Here is a 20209-nt window from a genome sequence, read left to right as displayed (position 1 = left end):
GATATCTGTTAATTGAGGTAAAATACATATAACCTAAAATTTGCCATTTTAATGATTTTTCAGTGGGCAATTTAGTGGCATTAATTATATTCATAATATTGTTCAATCACCACCAATATCTATTTTAAAACCCTTTCATCACCCCAAATAGAAACTCTATACTAGTCAAGCTACGTATTTTTCTTATTAAGATAATGTGATAATAATATTAAAGATAATTTTTGGAAAGTAGAAAAACAATTACCCAAAATTCTACTATTCTAACACTACTATTTTCATCTCATATAATACATCTTACTCACTGTTCACAGATAGAATTTTATATTTAACATTAGTATGCACAAAATTTTTAATTATGCTTTTTTTTTTTTCAGAAAACATATGAAGCATTCCCTATGTTTTCAGAATCTTCATAATACCATCGTAACATTGTTGTGTAATATCCCACTGGGTTCACGAATCATGATTTATTAAACTTTTCCCCTTTCCCTTAACCTTGGTTAAGGTGGTACCAAGTCTTTTTAAAAAATTCGATATTAAAGTAATAAGAATCTTTGGGCAACTAGCTTTTTACTCTGTTGATGTATTTCCTAGGGAGAAACACCAAATGATGAAATTATTTAATTCAAAAACTTAATTCTCCAGGCTTCCCACTAGAAGACAAGCGAAATCCCAACTGTAGCCTATGCAGCTGGCTCTTCCTCACCTGGCCTCTGCCTCCAGTCTGCAATTTCCTCTCTGATCACTCTCTTCACATTCACTATACTCTTACTACTGAGTACTTACATTCTTCAAGACCTATTTCTTGAGTGTCTACTGTGTGATGGGCTCTGCTGTAGGTGTGAAAGATATAGAAGTAAACAAAATAGTCAAAATCCCAGCCTCATATGGTTTACAGGTTGCCAATGCTATTCCTTTTTATCAAATTGCCCTGTTTTATTGTCTTCATGTATTAACGAGATGACTTTGTTTATTTTATTACTTGTTGATTGTATGTGACATTCTAAAAGATAAGTTCTATGAGAACAAGAGCCCTGTCTGTACATTCCCAAGTACCCCGAACATTTAGATGATGCTAAACCAAATTTCTTGAATGTGCCATGAATATATATCTTTACTGCTTTCCACGTTTCCATAATGTTTTCCAAGTTGTTTACCAGTTTACAGTACTATTAGCAGTAAATAAATGGGCCCATTTCTCTATAGCCTCACCAGCACTGGTGTTTAAGAAAAGGCTCTGGCTCTGGGGGAATGGGTGCTAATGAAGCATTGTTTGATGAAGAGCATAGAAGACAATGACATTATCTTTTGATATTTTAAAATATTGCATTAAAATGCTATTTGCATGGTTTTTGGCACCACCTTAAATTTTGAACCTAAAGTGAATGCCTTACATGTCTCACCCTAGTCTCTGGTCCTGTATGTATAAAACAACAAATGAGGGATATATTTATAGATTTGCTCTTGAGGCTACAAGATAATTGAAGACAGGGAAATAACTTTTCTAAAATAAGTTTAACTATTCCTATCAGAAAACTATGGAAAACTATTTGAGAGTTATTTTCAGGATTAAAGGAGATAATGTAGACAAAGCATTTGGCATGCTGTAGGCACAGCCATATGTACCATGAAAAAAATGTAGTTGCTGGTATTTAATAATAAACATTATTGCCATTTCTCCACCACTTCTACACATGTACAAAATTTAACTGACCCTACTAAGTGCAGTAAATAGAGTATTTTAAGACTAATATTCTTTCCCAAATCAGAGTATGTCCCTGAAAATCCTTCAGTAAAAAACACCTCAGTGGGAGATTTATAATCAATGGATAAAATAAGAGGATTGAGGTAACATTCCTTGCCTTTGACCTCTCATTTTCTTTCTCTTATTACCTAGATGAACCTGCATATGACTATATTTCTATTAACAAATAGCCTAAAGTGCTTCTGGAATTTTCAGATGGCCATTTCCAACACAGAAATAGTTGTTACGTTACAGAGACTTTGGTCTGTATCTGCAGGTAACTCTCATGTCCATTAACAGAAAGCCTACTAGTCTTAGAATGGCAGGGAACTGGCTTTGTGCATGGGAGCCCAGTCCCAAAGCCCATTACTAACAACGTATGGATGAGAACTTCATGACCCTTCTCTATTCTGCTCTGTTGTGCCTTACGCTTTCCCAAGAGGCCAGTCTCTTAGAAAACAATATGACTGCCAACCATTCCAGCATCCCTCTCTCATTGTGTGGAGGTTGTGGCTCTGGGGGGATGGGGGCTACAAAAGGTGGTTCGATGGCGAGCACAGAGTAGACTGAGGGTATCTTTGCTGAAAGCCGAGCACAGCCTTTGAGTTGCATATTCCTTTACTCCTGACTTAACTTCACACTTGGCTCTTTAACAGGAAAGGATTTCTAACAGAAGGGTGCCATTGAATTACCGTGGTTTAAAGAAACCCCAAAATGGCATAAGTGCTAGAGCTGTTTATCTTCCTGAGAACTAATTCTATCTTTAAAGCTGAAATAAATGAAAAATAAATAAATAGCATTAAAAAGCTGTACATTTATTATCATTTGGGATTCAACTACTTGTAACTGCTAGGTATAAGTAGGTAAGAGTGTTTTCAGGCACGTCTGTAACGTGACGCAAAAGCTAGTGGCATGACACAAACTATTATACAAAGGTCTCATGTCTTAAAACCAACAACGTTAGCATAAGTAGAAAACTGATGACAAGTATTTACAGATCGTGTATAAATATATGGAAGCATTCTAAAAAATGATTAGAACTTACAAGAAAATTTTCAAAAGCATATTGAGTTACTTCAGAATGGATGGAACAAACAGGCTTCATTAGTAGTCAATGTAAATAGTTATTTCATTTATCTATCAATCTATCTATCTACTTATCTATCAATAATCTATCGAGGGAGAGAGATTGAGAAAGAGAGAGGGATGGAGGGTGGCCGGGGGGGGGGGGGGTGGGTGGGGAGGAAGGTTCTAATTAGGAAATATCCTAAGTTGTGTCAACCTTGTATACAGCTTGACAGATTTTAGTACATTTCCTCATTTGTTTCTATGTTTAGAAAAAAACCTGAGCTTAGATAGTGAAATGGCCAGTGCCCTCAGAACCAGAGTGGCTGAAATGCCACACTTTGAAACTCCATCTGGATACCCAAGAGAGATATGTTCAATATTCAACAAAATCGAAGAATTTGAAAATTGGAAATCTCTCAGATGTTCTGAGAGAGGGAAAATCCTGAGACAGAGCCAGAGGATTTGGATTTAGGCCTACAATTATATGAGAAAGAAATAAGCAAGAGAATAAAGCCTGGGCAGTAGGTTTTTAGCTACAAAATCTAATCTACTTCACTATATATTTTGGTAAAACATTTGTTACAAACTGATCAGAAGTCATGCTCTATTCCACTGTCCAGTTTGGCACCTACAAGCCACATGTGACTATTTAAATTTAAATAGAAATTAAACATGATAAAAAAAAATCAATTCCTTAATGGTACTAACTGCATTTTAGGTTGCTCATTAGCCACGTGTGGCGAGCGGCAGCCACAGCGGACAGTGCAGACATAGAACGGTTCCCTCAGCACATAAAGATCTAGTGGACTGCGCTGCTCTATCATCCTGAAAGGATCTGCTGTAGCTTCTATTAAATTCTGAAAATTTTAAAAAGAACTGTGTTGTTTATACACTGGGAAGATTTGGTTCTTTAGATGAAGAGTAGAGATTGGGTTGAGAAATCCATGAATGTAGCTGTAGAGAAGTGGGCTGGGCCAGAGATTACTCCAAAGATGTGCTGGCCGGTAAGAAAAGGAGCCTAAAATCATAATGGGTAGAAAATACCACTGTGGAAATGTTTTTCACTTCCTTGGGAAAAATAACAGACATTAGAATTATTTAAGGGGCCACAAGCAAAAAGTAAGACATGTAAGATAGCTGAATTCTAAGATAGGAGGATAAAGCCTCACTTGACCAGTAAATAAAATTACATCTGTGGGTACAATTCAACCCAAATTCTAACCTTCAGTTCAAGGTGGCAAGAAATGAGAGACGAATGGAAAATTCCATCTGTATTCATCTTGATAAATAAGATGATGTGCTTAGTTCCATCTGGAAGCAAAAGCATGAAACCTGGCATAATCCTTAATTACGCAGCCTCTAAAATGGCTGAGCCAAATCATAAAAATATTTGCTATCCGAGGTGATACCTGAAGTGTCAGACAGGGGCAGACAATCAAAGCATGAGGCCGCTCAGGCTTCTCTACTACAGAAAACTGATTTGTTTTCCTAAAGGGGGAAAAAAAAAATCAGTTGCTTATTTCGGATTTATGGAGATAAGTAGCTGTCCTCTAACCTTTCTCCTCCCGAACATGCTGCCCTCTACAAGCCGTATGGATATACACATATGTAACTATGCATAAATAGGGTTCGGTTATATTTAAATTAGTAGGATCAGTAGTAAAGGTACCACAGAAAAGAGGGGAGGCAGCTGGTTCTATCTGTTGTCTGAAAGGCTTTAGGATCACAATGAGAAACAATCAACATTTACCTTTTGTGCTGACATCCATGTAAGAAATAGTACTATTATGGCATTTTTCCTGAGAAACTTAACAGTGTGTCAACAGTGACTTTTTCTTTGTTTTGACTAGAAAAAAGAAGGCACAGAAGAGGAAAAAGAATGGTTGACATGGCTTGAAAGCTTTCACTAACATCTCCAAAGTCTATCCATTTTGATCTAAAACTCAATATATTAAAACTGGGCTCTGAGTTAGAAAATAAAAGCCAATGTATTTAAAGAAATACAGTATACATGACTTTATTCCCACTAAGAATTTAATCCTTTAAACCTTGGCTGCAGTGAAGTGGTCAAAATCTGGCCTTAGAAATGAGAACCACTCTTAAAATTGATTCTTCCACAACAGTTGTGCCATAAGCTAATGCTAAAATGCTAACACTTTCTCTTCTCTCTCATTCTCTCTCTCTCTCATGCGTGTGTGTGCACGCGCGCACAGACACACACACACACAGGTGGTATGTTTATTAGTTTAGTCACTAAAGGATTTAGCTGGACAAACATCACAAAGATGATGGCTGATTTAATTGAATTTATGATCAAATGTTTTCCATTGCAGGAAGAGTGCAAAATCACTTATAGGGAGATTTAAATAATTTAAGGGAAGTTCTCTATTTGGCATTATGTTTGTGTATCAAGTCTTGAGGGATTAAATACAGCTGAGGACTAGCAGAGAATTCACATACAGATACACAAAGATACACTGCCTGTCTAACAATGCAACAAGGGCCAGAATATTGGTTCCTTTGTGTTAATATTTATGTTCATTTATACCTCATTTATAGTCTGAGTAATAACATCCACAAATATATACTCACTGTGAGACTTCAACTGTAATTGCTACTAGATTTTTCTGAACTCTAAAAATGTCGAAATGGTCTATAAACGCTCTTTTAGATAAGACCAAAAAAACTGACTTGGGGTTGTATACATGTGATTAAAGGCATTTGAATGTATCTTTGTTGTTGTTAAAGACATAATGAAATCTACTGCTAAAGTCATTCCCATGATGGATGTAACAAGGCAGCAGTGGAATTGTGCCTTAGGGCATGGACTTGGTTTAGCTTCTGAAAGAAAAAAGCCAAGTCTCCTTAGGAGTCCTTTACAGGTTTGCTCCCCATGGGAATAGGTGTACCAAACCAAAGCCACACTCCCAGCCTCATTCATTGTGTTTTCAGAGATAAGTCATCTGCCCTCCCCACTTAAAAGCCAGAAAGAGCGAGAAAAATTACTTTCATTCTGATCACTGAAACCCCAATGTCAAGTAGACACCCAGGCCCCACGCACTTGCTGTAGGCTTCCCTTTAGTGCACGTACAGAGAGCACCATGGAAAAGGTCTAACAGATGCCTGAATTTGGTAGCAGTGTTTGTCTATGGGTCTCTTTCAATCTAATTAGAAAAACTGTCTAATAAATGTGTTTCAAGACAGGATAAATCACAGTTTTACACTGATTGTGTACAATGCTATTTGTTAACATATCACTCTCAGGAAGGAACTGTTGGGGAAAGGGGGAATCTTGTTTCTATTTAAAAAATGAAGTGTATTTAAAAAATGATTTTGTGACCAAGCAGTCCAGTACCTGCTCCAAGATAGATAGCAGGAACATCCCAGAAGATGTCTGGGGAACCTACATAGCAGTGATATTCCTGTTCAGGTATAGGTGCTTATTTAGAACTGAATGAAACTCTCTGGCTGGCAGGGGAGGATGCGGTGCGCTGAAAAACAGACAGGAGCTAACCTATCGTTTGCCAAAAGTGCCCCATCACATACACCCGTATCTTATTCAACCCTCACAAAATCCTGCTATGGGTTTTAAAGATTGAAAAACAGGGGCTCGGATTGGTTAATGAGCTTCCTGAATATTATATGATCCAGAAGGGGAAGTAGGATGGGAACTTGGTCCCTATGGCACCAAAGATTATGCTGGTTTCAGGCATTTTCTTGCCATTTGTGCCAATTATGAGCTTTTGCAGCCTCCCTCTTTTTTTTTTTATTCTTTCTTGCTTCACATTAACAATATTTATTGACTGTGTATTCTTACAAGGTAGCGGGACCACTGTCTACACAGATGTCAGCCGCACATGTGAACATGTGCACATGCTAACAGCATGCTCACAAGGAGTGGAAGTCGAACCTCATTTTTACAGAAAGTCTCCCCAAATTATGAGGGGGACTCCTTGTCCCCCACAAATGACTGGGCCCCGTGTCCAATCCTAATTTTTCAGATAAGCAACCAAAGTAAGTCGTGAGTAGGGACAATGAATACAAAAGATGACATTGTTATTAAAATCATCTCTTTCTCCAGTAACTTTTTATGTTCATCTTAATTTTGAGACTGACAATTCACTAAATTCATATACATTTTCTTAATCAAAGAAAATGACATAAGCAATTGTTGAGGAAAGGGATCTCGTAGCTGCTGTTTCTTATAAATAACAAGCAGTATAAACTTCTACATTTCTTTTCAAGCTTCACTTTTTAAAATGTTTCAATTTTCAATGTTCTGAAGCTGAAGAATTAACACATGTACCCACAGGGGCCCGTGGGAGGCTTATTTAGAAAATGGAGCCCCTCTCACCAGCACCTCGCACATAGTAAAGAGGAAGCTGAGCTTTTACAATATTTTCTCAGTAGAGTGAGGGGAGATCAAGGGGCCCCAGAACAACAGCAGAGAGGTGAATTCTTAAGGGAGTTCAAAACAGGGAGAGAGTTGTGTGTCTAACCCCTAGCAGTTCCCAAAAGGAGAGAGGGAGAGGGAGAGAGAGGGTGGGGAGAGGGAGGGAGAGAGGGAGAGCAGGAGAAAAAGAAAGGAATAGAGGCTTGCGGCAGGCTGTGCCCCTCAGGAGGGAACAGCCCGGCTTCTAGAGGGCAGGAGGAGGGGAAAGAATATCTGCTTGATGTTCTTTGATACTTCTATTCCCTCTGCAGATATATTACACGTATTTGGTTCTCCAGAGCTATTATCTTCTCAGAGTGTTTACAAATAAAAGACAGGAGTGAGGAGCACAAATATAAAGCAAGATCTCTGGACGCGTCAATGCAAAATGCAAAGGCTCTTGAGCATGGAATTTCCAAAGCAGCAGACATTCACACTTATAGTACACTGGTGGGCACTTCAACGAATAGTTTACTTGTTGATAGACAGCTGTACTGCCCAATAAGGCAGCTAAGTATGTGGCTATTTACATTTAAATTAATTAAAGTTACATAAAATTCAAAATTCGGTTCCTAAGGCACACTAGCCACATTTCAAGGCTCACTAGCCACAGGGGACCAATGGCTGCTAGACAGGCAGCGCAGAGAGAGATTTTCATTAACCAAGAAGGTTCTATTGGACGACGCTGATCTAGAGGGGACAGAAATGTCAGGTCAAACGTTTAGTTTTCTCAGAGACTATGAGCTTTCTGACAAAAACCTCTTTTTTCTCCATGCTGGGGTGGAAAAGAATTCATTCTTACACATACTTTTGAATTGAGCAATGTGGAACTATCACAGTCAGAGGCCTATCCTTCTCACCTGATGGGCCAGAGACCAGGCAAAACAGACTGTCTGACCTGGAGAGGGCAAGGTTCGCCCCTCTGCTCGGCCTCCCCCTGTGACTCATCACTGAACAGGAAACCCCAGCACCCACATGAAGAAAGAAGAATGACCCCAAAGATGTCCACCTGTCAATCTGTGGAGCCTGTGAATACGTTACCTTTCATGTCAGAGGGATTTTCTAGATGTAATTAAGGTTATAGACCTTAAAATAGGGAGATTTTCCTAAATTATACATGTGGGCCCTAGAAGTAGAAGACTGTCTCCTACTGGAGGCAGAAGGGAGGGGGTAGAAGGGGAAGTTAGCGAGATTTGAAGTGTGAGGAAGCCTCATTGCACTGCTGCTGGTTTGAGGAGTGGGCAGCGTGGTGAGGAATGGAGGTGGCCTTCGGGGCCGGAGTGAGGCTCCCAGCTGACAAGCAGCAAAGACACAGGGGCTCAGCCTCAGGAGGCACTGAATTTTGCCAAAGGCCTGACTGAGCCTGGAAACAGATGCTCCTCTAGAGCCTCCAGACGGAGCCCAGGCCTACCAACACCTTGATTTTGGCCTTGAGAGACCCAGATCAGAGAAACCAGCTGAGCCCATCCAGACTGCTGCCCAACAGAACCGTGAGATAATACCTTTGGGGTGTTTTACACCAATAAATTTGTGGCAATTTGTTATGGCAGTCACAGAATATAAATAACACTGTTTTATCTTTTGAAGCAGCAGAAGAGTTTCTTTAGTTCGTACTTCTAGAAGCTGTTTTGGGGAACAGTTTGAGAGAGTCTAGTTCTATCGGCCTCCTTTCAGGGAAATGCACAGCCCAGCTGCTCCTGGAAGCTCTGTGCCACTTCAGAAGCATGGCTGGGTTTCATTCCTTAATGAGCCGGATGGCAGAAGGAAGGTATTAGCTGCACTGTAAGAGTGTGCTGTTGGACGAGGAATCCAACACATAATTTGAAAGGATGAAAAACAATGGCTGTTGCCAACTCCGAGGCCTGGCGCATACTGCCAATTATTGAGAGAGAAGATGGCTATTTTCTATAAGAAGGGGAATGAAAAACTCATGCCTGACAGATGCCAAATGGCACAGGGCCTACCCTTGGCTGTCCCATCACCAGGGGTTATTAATGACAGTGACTTCTTCACTTCAAAAAGAAAGAAATGGATAAGAAATCTGGCAATGACACAAAACAACAGAGGATAATCTCCTGGAGTCAGTGGGAGCTGTGTGGAGTAGGAGACAAATATCACTACTACGGTCTGAGTGGGTGGCCAGTGAGACTGTCACAAACCCAGCTTTATCCAAGTGGTGCATGACCCAGCAGTGGCACAGGAGAGACATGAGTTGATGTGAGTGGCGAGCCCGCTGCGAACACTCTTCCCCTGGGACTGAGGAAGTCAGGTTTCTATTCTTTCCCAGCTCTCCAGACACCTACAAACTAGACTGGGAATGAGTAACATCAGTTCCCAGAAGAGATTTCTCTGCCCAAAGTTACAGCGAAAACAAAATAAAACCAGATACTGATAAGCCTATTCAAGTATCAGGGTTTTAAATTTGGTAATATTTCTTTCATAAGATTCACTTTAGGCCACACATTCCAAGTTATAATTTTCAACAGCATGGATCATTTGACCCGACCAAGTTTTTTATTTCGAGCTATAAAATGGAGGTGATATCTTCCCCGACTACCTCCCAAGATTGTTATGAGGATATAAGGATGTGACAACATATAGGAAAGCAATTTTTATATTGTGGAAGGCTGTCCAAATGTTAATTACCACCATTCTCCCCATGACTGCATGACTATGGATCAACGAGCGAGTGGATGTTGGGCTTTGACTAGGAATATTTCACATGTTATCACATTTATGCTGTTGCTACTACTAGTGACCAGGACTAGGCCTTTGGCAAATCTGCCACCTTTCCACTGGATAGCTTTCTCTTTGTCCTATTGTCACTTGCCCGCTACCGGTGTCTTTGGACGGACCTTTTGCTTTGAGGCTTTGTAGGACTCCCCCCCAGAGCCTGGAAAGCAGCTCCTATTTTAGAACGTCCTCTCTTTCCCTTTCAAGAATCCACTCTGCAAAGTCCTAGAAGAACTGTTCTCTGTTAGGCGGTAAGGGGTTAATGGATCTGATAAACATCTCAGCTACATAATGCTTTTACTAACTGAACTAATAATTCATTCTCGTGAAAATGAACACTCCCAGAAATTGCTCTGAACTGTGACTTTCAAGCAGGTAGAGGACACTTTGGGACCTCCAAACGTTACCATGTGTTACTATCCAAGGCTACGACAAGAGATCTGCTTGGATCTGACTGTCTCATTTTGAAAACGACATTTTCAAAGGTGTTCTGAGAAACTACACCTCACGTAGCCTGCTTATGCTCCACTCAAATCTGCAGAGCTGAGCAGTTGACAACTGCAGCTCCAGTTCATCCTTTGCCGTTAAGAGAATGGAATTCCAAAATGTCTGCTTTGGAGCGTGTGACCTCAATAAACCCACCACAAAAAAAATGCATTGATGATGTAAAAAAATAATTTTTTTTGAAAATATTGCAGGAAGAAATCTCCAGGCACTTAATAAATTAAAACTGTTACTTTGAAGTAAATAGAATTATAACAAAAAATGATCAACAATGAAAAAAATGTAACAGTGGAGAAAGATGATTTAAAGATCTGGCTCAACTCAACTGCTCCTCCTAGTGTCAATTACTGTCCTTACTACCTTCTAGTATCTGAACAACTAGTTAAAGAAACTGAAAGCTCTACCTTACTTCACAAGTACACTATTATTTCAGAAAAGTTTGGGCTAACTTAGAATAAAGTACAGTAGAAAAAACAGGACCGTTCCATTTCTTGTGAAGGTCAATTGATTTAAACCTTAATGGTAAGCAATTACATATGACGGCAAGAAGAATTTAGTAGAGACCCACCAACATATACAGAACAATATTTGTTATTCCTCTCAGTATTATTTTAAATACATTTTGTTTTATGCACATGTAACACAACCATCTAGCAAATCATCTTCGTATACTGGAAGTTGATCATAAAATTAGGTAAAACATTCAAGGAAAGTTTAAGAACACAAAGTTAGGAAACATTTCGGAATCATCTAAATTAGGACTCTGCTGATATCTTCAAATATTTTTGTATCTCCATAAAGGTAGCTTCATTAGAATGTCTGTGTTTATTACACATTTTAAGAGATCAATTTTTTAAATTCTTAGGGAAAATCTAGTTGGACTTAACCAACGAGAAAGATTACAGGAGAACGAGAGCACATGGGAGGAGCGAGCAGGACAAGGTTGGCCTACACCTAGTCGAGTCTGTGGACAGGCTCTGCTTTATCAGCTACATGCCGTGTTTTTAAATCTGTCTTCTGGGACTCTGGTGGTTTATCCTCAGTTTTTTTTTTTTTTTTTTTTTTTGTTACTTTCAAACCTCCAAAATTGTTCAGCTGTTAAAAAGTTCCAAAACAAGCAAATGTGTTCCTGGAATCCTACCCTTAACTTTGCTGGAGAACATATACTAAGGCTTCTTCTCCAGCCAAAATAATAAAAGATCTTTTAAGTGGCTGAAATTCTTGGTTGATTGCACATACATGCCAATGTCAGACAACTATAAATAGAGGGATTTGGAAGAAAAATAGGGAGAGTCTTTATAACTCCAATGAAATAAAATGGAATGTTTTGAAGGCAGTCAGAAAACAGTACATGTATTTATAAAGTTAAGATTTGTATCCCTGCAGCCCAAAATCCCCTTTGAGCAGGAAGAGCCCACCCTGATCATACATATACTTCCAATATAAGGGAATAAAACAACTTTCTTTTCTTTACTAATATATATTCATTATTCTCAATCCTATAATTAAGATTTCTCCTTTATATTATCCCTTGAGTTGAGATAGATCTTTTGATATTTTTCTCCCATCAGTGCTTTGTTTGCCCAGAATACTAAAAAAATCCTTCAAAGAGTAAAATTATGCCCACGGTTACTATATAAATGAAGTCAGCAGGGAACTGCATGGGTGTTACCTAGGGCAGACTTGGCCCCCAAATAATCTGGGTCAGACGTTATAGCCGTTCAAAGAGACTTGAGGATTCATTTCTCAAGAAATTCTTACTCTCTCAGACAGGTTAACATATCCACTAGTTTTAATAGCTGAGTTAATACATATTTTTAAAGACATTGTTACTTAATTTTGAACAGTGACTTACTTCTTTATATTAACCTACCCATTTTTTATTAACCCATCTAAACTGAATTCAAAATAGTTCTTGCAAATGATTTCTCTCTATTTTGAACCTATTACTGCTGTACAAGAGAATTTACCAATTGCTTCAGTTTTGTAATTGTGCTGTAGACAAGCAAATTAGTTAGCAGCGATGGAGAAAGCCAGCACTTGCTTAATAGTGTTTAATTGCAGTTCTTCCAAATCTAGACCTCACTCTGAAGTGAGAAATGTTGAAATGTCAATGACAGTTGCAAGTCACAAGTCCATTTGGCGGAAGAATCAATAACATAATTAATGTCTCTGAATTCTCAGTTCTCTCTGAATTGTATTGGGTTTGAATTGGCTAGAGGCTATAGCTTGGCTCTAAGGATTCAATACATAGCACTGGGATACCAGAAGTATTTTTATAATACTTTTAGTGATCACTTTATTATTTAGTGTTTTCTGAAATAAAACCTTAGGGCAACAAAAACAAGACTTACAGGGGACTTAAAAATAGCATGGTTCTAAAAGTCATGCTTCTAATTTAAAAATTTTACCTCGAGCTCAGCTTTTAATATTTTACCTAAAATGTTTTAAATGTCATCTGAAGTTGAGACTCAGTTTATTAAATAACTTTGAATTACTTCTAATTTTTTTTTAAAAAAATGCAAATGCAAAGGTAGAGATTTAGAAAAAATCATAAACTAAAATTCTATCAACTAATTAAAAAAACTACATGAAAATGCAATACTTTCTTCACTTTTTAAGACCTTGTTTCTGGAAGAAAAATTATAAATCCTATGTTTATGGAAAACGCAAATACAAATCAAATATCTCTAAAGTGATGTTTTAAAGAGAAACAGTGTTTTTATTTTGTAAAAAATAATACTCTGAAAAATTCTTATCAAAAGTAAAACCACACTTATTGATATTTAGCATCTTTAAAGAAAAATTTAGAGATTGAGAACAATGTACACAGTTTTTAAAATTTCTAAAGCAGCACTATCAGAGGATTGCATATCCTGAATTTTCTCAGTTAACCTACTTTTGTTGTGACATAAACCATACCCTCTCAGAGAAAGGAAAGCATCAGTGGTCAGACTGAAGAGGAACAATGTAAACCAGAACACTACTTCGATTTTCTTTTTCTTTTTCGAAGACACGAATTTATCTAGTTTCTCCTGGGATAAAGTAATGTAAATAAATATCTTCTCTGAGAGGCATCCCACAAGTCACTATGGAATGGCTGAACAAGAAAGGCCATTTGTTGGGGTGTATACGTTAGAGTGACTATCATGGCTGAACACAAGTTGCAAAAACGAATGAATGGAAGGGGCCAGGTGTAAATGGTGAAGGGTCATATCCACAAGAAGACAGTGGAAGAAATATCGCAGCACTGTCCACAGACTCTCCCTCACTTTTTGTAGACAATTTTAAATGGATAAGGACTGCCATATATTTTCCTGAGCAATTTGGAGGCCATTCTAGCTCTGTCTTTCTGAAGGAAGGAAATGGAGAGTTATTTAAATCGGAGGCTATTCTCTACAAATGCTATATAAAGATTTGCCAGATTTTCCTCTTCAGAGATAAAGTTAGAGATTCAAGTGCTTTATCAAGAATTGTTGCATAAAGTGGTTACCTGGTTGAAAAATAACTTTGAGTTACTTCTATTTTTTTAAAACTAAATGTGATGGTAGAGATTAAAAGAAAATCATTAACTATAATTCTATCAACTAATTAAAAAAACTTTACATGAAAATGTAATGCTTCCTTCAGTATTTCAGACTGAATGTAAAAGATTTTTTGAGCAATTATGAGAGAGGAATGTGTTTGATCATTTCATTAAGGTAGGAACTATATATCTTATATAATATTTGGTAAATGAAAGCACTTAATTAAAATATGTTAGACCACTGATCAGTAAAATAAGTATGTGTGTGTTTTGCAGGGGTGGCAGTGGGCGGCGGGGGCGGGGGGGTGTCAAATGGTGAGAAACACAGAGGACAGAGGGCATGCCTTCCTAGGTGTTAGGGACCCTCTCAACATTAAGAACAGGCTTCAAATGGCAAATGCAAAAGCCTTGTGTTAGACAAAAATAATTATATCGGAATGTTCTTCTAAGTATAAATTTCATCAAAATAAACTGCCAAATCTTTCAAATAAACCACTGAGGAATTTAATGTATTTATTCTATGAATTGCTCCAATAAGCTGTCTACTGTATCTACTGACAGCGTTAATTAAAGGCATTTATTATAAAAAAGGTTTTATTTTTTATTTTCATAGCTGATGGTATCTAAAATTAAAGTGTTATAACAGTAAAAAGTGAGACAATAACACTAAATTCCTCTTAGACAAATTTTTGTTATGACAAATTATAGTTTATTTTATCAAAGCCGTTCCAGATATGTTTTCCCAACATAATGCTTGAAACGTGATACAATGAAATGAGTGACTCAATTACTCTACTTTCTAACTTTCAATGATTTACTAACAGGTTGGCTTGCAATAAAAGACCTCTAAATTACTTGAGAAACTCTGATCTACAGATGTCAACTAATTTCAAAACCAATAAAATAAAACTATTTCAATGGGTCAGATAAGAAAATAGAAATTAAATAAATGGAGTACATACACATCAAGTGACGTATGTATTTAGTTTCCCAATAAGGCTTAGGGGAAAAATAGGTAAACTGAAAAAATTCGAAAGATCAATTTTATTTAGCTCAAAGGTTGGCACCAACTTTATTTAGATTAGAAAGTAAATCATTTTACTGTACTTAGCAAATGCTATTTTGCTGATGCCAAAGTGTTTCTTGAAATTAGTTACAAGAAGATTGACCACAATAAATTTTAGGATTTACAACTCTGAGGCAATGCCACATTACTAGGAACCCAAACTCATGTACGGTGTTGGCTGAGGCTGAAGATTGTGGCTGGCATGCAGTTAGGGCTTAATAACTAGTTAATGGTGAAATATATGGATGAATGAATAATTTAATGAAAAAATGAAAAAATGTCATGACAACTTATCAGGAGAGTTTTAAAAATTAAGAGAGAGAGAGAGAGAGAGAGAGAGAGAGAGAGAGAGAGAGAGAGAACGAGTACAATCTGTACAAAGACTTACTTATTCCATGCTTGTCTAAGGTTTTTAGGGCTGTACAGGGTAAAGCGTTCTGAAATAAAAAGAGAAAAATGATAAACAATCTTTGTTTTGAATGTACAGATTGCAAACATGTTTTAAAAAGTCAACTTTTAAAAAGATAGTGTTAAATTTAGCCATATTATGCTAGCCAAAGCAGGTCTTCATCTTTAGATCGAGCAGTTATAAAGAGTAACATAAGATGATCTTAACATTTTAAACAACGGAGCATTATTTTCTATTGTGATTTGTTTCATAATCTGGTTTACTGGGGATTATTTCTTACAATAACTAAATTTTAATTGGGTCCAAAAAAGAAACACAAATTCCAAACTCCCAAACTGTAAGTCGATTTATAGGAGAATACTGACACATCGGTCAAGTGAGAACTGCTGTATTCTCTATGAAGACACCTCTAACCAAACACGGTAATGCTGGCTTTTCTTTCATACACTATATGGTATTTACACACGCTCAAAGCCAAACTAGCAATGTCCTTTAATGTATATTTACATATATCTTTGAACAACCTTTATTATCTTTTAAATTAAAATGTAACATTTGTTTTACCAAGTTAAACAAAAAAGTAGCATAGATATTGACAATCTCTCCTGTTCCCATTTTTCACTCCTGATGATATAGTGATTATTAATGGACTGGTATGTCTCTTTCCACATATTTCTTATGTTAATAAACACAAACCTATCCATATATACAAATGTGTACACCATTTTAATTTTTTTAAAATAGGTCGTACAATAAACATTCTCTGAAAATTTTTTAGTCATATAATGATATATAGTATATAGCGAGTCCTTCAAATCAGGAAAATAGATGTAACAATTGTTTTAAAATCCTATTAACATTCCATAGGATAGAAGTACCGTGTGTCATTTGACCATTCTCAATCTAATGAAAACTTAGGTAGCTTCTAGTTCCTTTCACCTTAAAAACAATGCTGTAATAAATATCCTTCCACATCTATCTCTTTACACTGATGCTCTCATTTCTGTTGGATAGATACCCGAATATAGAAATACTTGGCAAATGGTATGCATATTTTACATTTAAATAGATGCCACCAGGTTACTTTTCATTTTCCCACAGTAATGAAAATATAATGTCTCTTTTATAGTATGCATCCTGGGATATAAGAATGATTCAACATATGGAAGTCAAAAATATGATATATTAATAGAATGAAAGATAAAAGTCACATGATCATCTCAATCAATGCAGAATAAGATTCTGACGAAATTCAACATCTATTCACGATAAAAACACTCAACGAATTGCATACAGAAGGAAGGTACTTCAACACAATAAACCCCATAGCTAATACACTTCATGCTGAAAAACAGAGAGCTTTCCCTCTAAAATCAGGAACCAGACAAAGGGGCCACTCTTACCAGTCTTATACAACATAGTACTGGAAGTGTAAGCCAGAGAAATTAGGCAAGGAAAGAAAGGGAAAAGAAAAGAAGAGACAAAGAAAGAAAAGGCTTCCAAAATGGAAAAGAAGTAAAATAGTCTGTTTGCAGATGACAAGATTTTATATATATATATAATCTTAAAGACTCCAGCAAAAATAAAAAAAGTACTAATAAAAATTTTCAGAACACAAAATCAACATACAAAAATCAGTTGCGTTTCCATATAGAGATAACAAATTATTCAAGAAAGAAATAAAGAAAATAATCCCATTTCCAATAGCACCAAAAACAATAAGATACCTAGGAATAAATTTAACCATGGAGGTGAAAGATCTGTACACTGAAAACTATGAGACATTGATGAAAGAAACTAAAAAAGACACAAATAAATAAAGATGTTTCATGCTCATAATTGAAAGAATTAATATTGATAAAATGTTTATACTGCCCAGAATCATTTATAGATTTAATGTGATCCCTATCAAGATTCCAGTGGCTTTTTTTTTTTAACAGAAATTGAAAAGGTAACCCTAAAATTCTTATGGAACCAGAAAAGACCCTGACTAGTCAAAACAATCTTGAGAAAAAAGAACAAAACAAAACTTTTTGATTTCAAACTGTATTGTACTTTTTGATTATACTTTTTGATTTCAAACTGTATTACAAAAGCTATAGTAATCAAAACAATATGGTACTGGCATAAACACAGACAATAGACTAATGGAACAGAATAGAGCCCCCAAATAAATGCATGCATATAAGGTCAACTATTATTTGACAAGGAGCCAAATAGTCAATAGAGAAGAGACAGTTTCTTTAATGAATGGTGTTGGGGAAACAGGATATTCACATGAAAAAAAATTAAACCGGACACCTATCTTGCACCACTCATAAAAATTAACTCAAAAAGGATAAAAGGCTTAAGTGTAAGACCTGAACCATAGAAGAAAACGGAAACTTAGCAGTGATTTTATGGATATGATACATAAAGCACAAGCAAAAAAGCAAACATAAACAAGGAAGACTTCATGAAACTAAAAAGCTTCTGTACAGCAAAAGAAACAATCAACAAAATGAAAAGGCAACCTACGGAATGGGAGAAAATATCTGCAAATCTCATATCTGATTAGAGGTTTATATCGAAAATATTTAAAGAACTCATATAACTCAAGAGTCCAAAAACTCCCCAAAATAATCCAATTAAAAATGGGCAAAGGACCTTAACAGACATTTTTTTCCAAGGAAGATATTCAAATGGCCAACAACTACCTAGCAAATGGTGTTCAACATCACTAATCGATCATCAAGGAAATGCAAATAAAAACTATTATGAGATGTCACCTCACTCCTGTTTAAATGGCTGCTATCAAGAAGACAAGAGATAAGTGCTGACTAGGATGCAGAGGAAAGGGACCCCTTGTACACTTTTGGTGGAAATGTAAATTGGTGCAGCCACTATGAAAAATAGTATAGAGGTTCCTCAAAAAATTTAAAATAGAACTGCCATATGATCCAGTAAATTCATTTCTGGGTATATACCCGAAGGAAATGAAATCATTATCTCGAATACATTTCTACACCCCGAAGTTCACTGCAGTATTATTTATAATAGCCAAGATATCGAAACAACCTAAGATGGACGAATAGATAAAGAAAATGTGGTGTATACATATAATAGAATATTCTTCAGCCATAATAAAGAAAACTCTGCCATTTGCAGCAACATGGACAGACCGTGAGGGCATTATGTATGCTAAATGAAGTAAGTCAGACAGAGAAAGACAAATACTGTATGATCTCACTTACATGTGGAATCTAAAAAAAATCCAAATTCATAGAAGCAGAGAACAGACTGGTGGTAGGCGGCGGGGGCACAGGAAAATGGGTGAAAGAAGTCTAAAGGTACAAACTCTCAGGTATAAGATGAATAAGTTCTGGGAATGTAACGTGCAGCACAGTGACTATAATGAACAATACTGCAAGGTATAGTTGAAAGATGCCAAGAGAATAGATTTTAAAAGTGCTCACCATATGAAAACAAACAAACAAAAAATTGTAACTATGTCAAGTGATGGATCTGCTAACTAAGCTTATTGTCATAATCATTTTATAACAGATACATATATAAAATCACTAAGTTATGCACCTTACACTTACACAATGTTGTATGCCAATTATATTTCAATAAAGCTTGAAATAAGACAGTGTTCTAACAAAGTAAAACAAGGAGATGTAGAGTGACCCATTTGAGAGGGACACTTTAGGTTGGGTGATGAGGAAAGGAGAGTTTCAGAGAAAACAGTTAACCAACAAAATAAACAAAGTTCCTGTTAGAAATCTGGTTAGAGTTTCATTAAAATAGATATTTATCTGAAAGGATGATATGAAATTTTTATACATAATAATATGATGTTTCTTTCCATTAGACGAGATTTGTTTGTACATCCCCCAGTAAAATGAAATGGTTTCTTTTTCATATTGACCTTGTTTCTTTTTAATAATTTACTACTCGATAGGCTTAATTTTGCTTAATATTTTGTTGGTATCTTTTGTCAATGTTGTCTGCTTTTAATTATAAGCTTTTTAAAAGTCAGAATCAAAAGGATTTATATTGCTTTTGTTACAATAGTTCCTATAGAGGAATACCATTAGATAAGAAGAAATTTTAAGAACACACTTAGTTTCTTATTTCTAAACACAGAGTTTATTCAAAAGGAATGATTGGAAATATTGTTCAAGGATTCATTCATCCAATCACTATTTATTGAGCAACTACTATGCACCAGGTGTATTTCTTGGGGCTGAAGATACAGGAGAGAACCAAACTGAAAACCTTCCTGCCTATAGGGAACTCATTTTCCAGTGTGGCTAGAGCAGGAAAGATGGGAAGAGACTGAGACAAGAGATGGGGCAGAAAGGCAGAAGATCAGCTTATGCAGAACCTTTGTGGCTTTTAAATATCATCTGGATTTAAAAAAAAAAAAAAAAAAAGAATCACACTGCTTCTGTTTGGAGAAAACACTGCTGGAGGCAAGTCCGGAAGCAGGGAGACCATATCACCCGTTCAGGAGAGAGGTGATATGACTTGGCAACAGAGTGTATGCAGTGAAAAGGGGGAAATCTGAAACTTTTTAAAAGGTAGAGCCAGTAAAATTTATTTATAAATTGGAAATGGAGTGTGACAGAAATGTAGGGGTTAGGATGACTCAGAAAGGACTTACTGATGCCCAATTTCCAGGTTTCAAAGATTTGGAATTGCACATACAACTCGAACATTCCCCCGAAACACATTAATCTTTC

General features: G+C 36.5%; 1 protein-coding gene across 3 annotated transcripts in view; it reads right to left on the bottom strand.

The window, feature by feature from the left end:
* CDK14 (cyclin dependent kinase 14) overlaps window positions 1-20209 on the bottom strand; it is a 504271-nt gene that overhangs the window by 101209 nt on the left and 382853 nt on the right. For all 3 annotated transcript variants that reach the window (XM_036230328.1, XM_036230330.1, XM_036230329.1), the window contains one exon: window positions 15462-15510. In XM_036230328.1, coding sequence (XP_036086221.1) covers window positions 15462-15510 — 49 coding nt within the window. The remainder of the gene's footprint in view (window positions 1-15461; window positions 15511-20209) is intronic.

The sequence above is a fragment of the Rousettus aegyptiacus genome, unplaced genomic scaffold, assembly GCF_014176215.1.
Source record: "Rousettus aegyptiacus isolate mRouAeg1 unplaced genomic scaffold, mRouAeg1.p scaffold_m13_p_13, whole genome shotgun sequence".
Lineage (NCBI taxonomy): Eukaryota > Metazoa > Chordata > Mammalia > Chiroptera > Pteropodidae > Rousettus > Rousettus aegyptiacus.
This window is presented reverse-complemented; position numbering and strand designations above follow the sequence as displayed.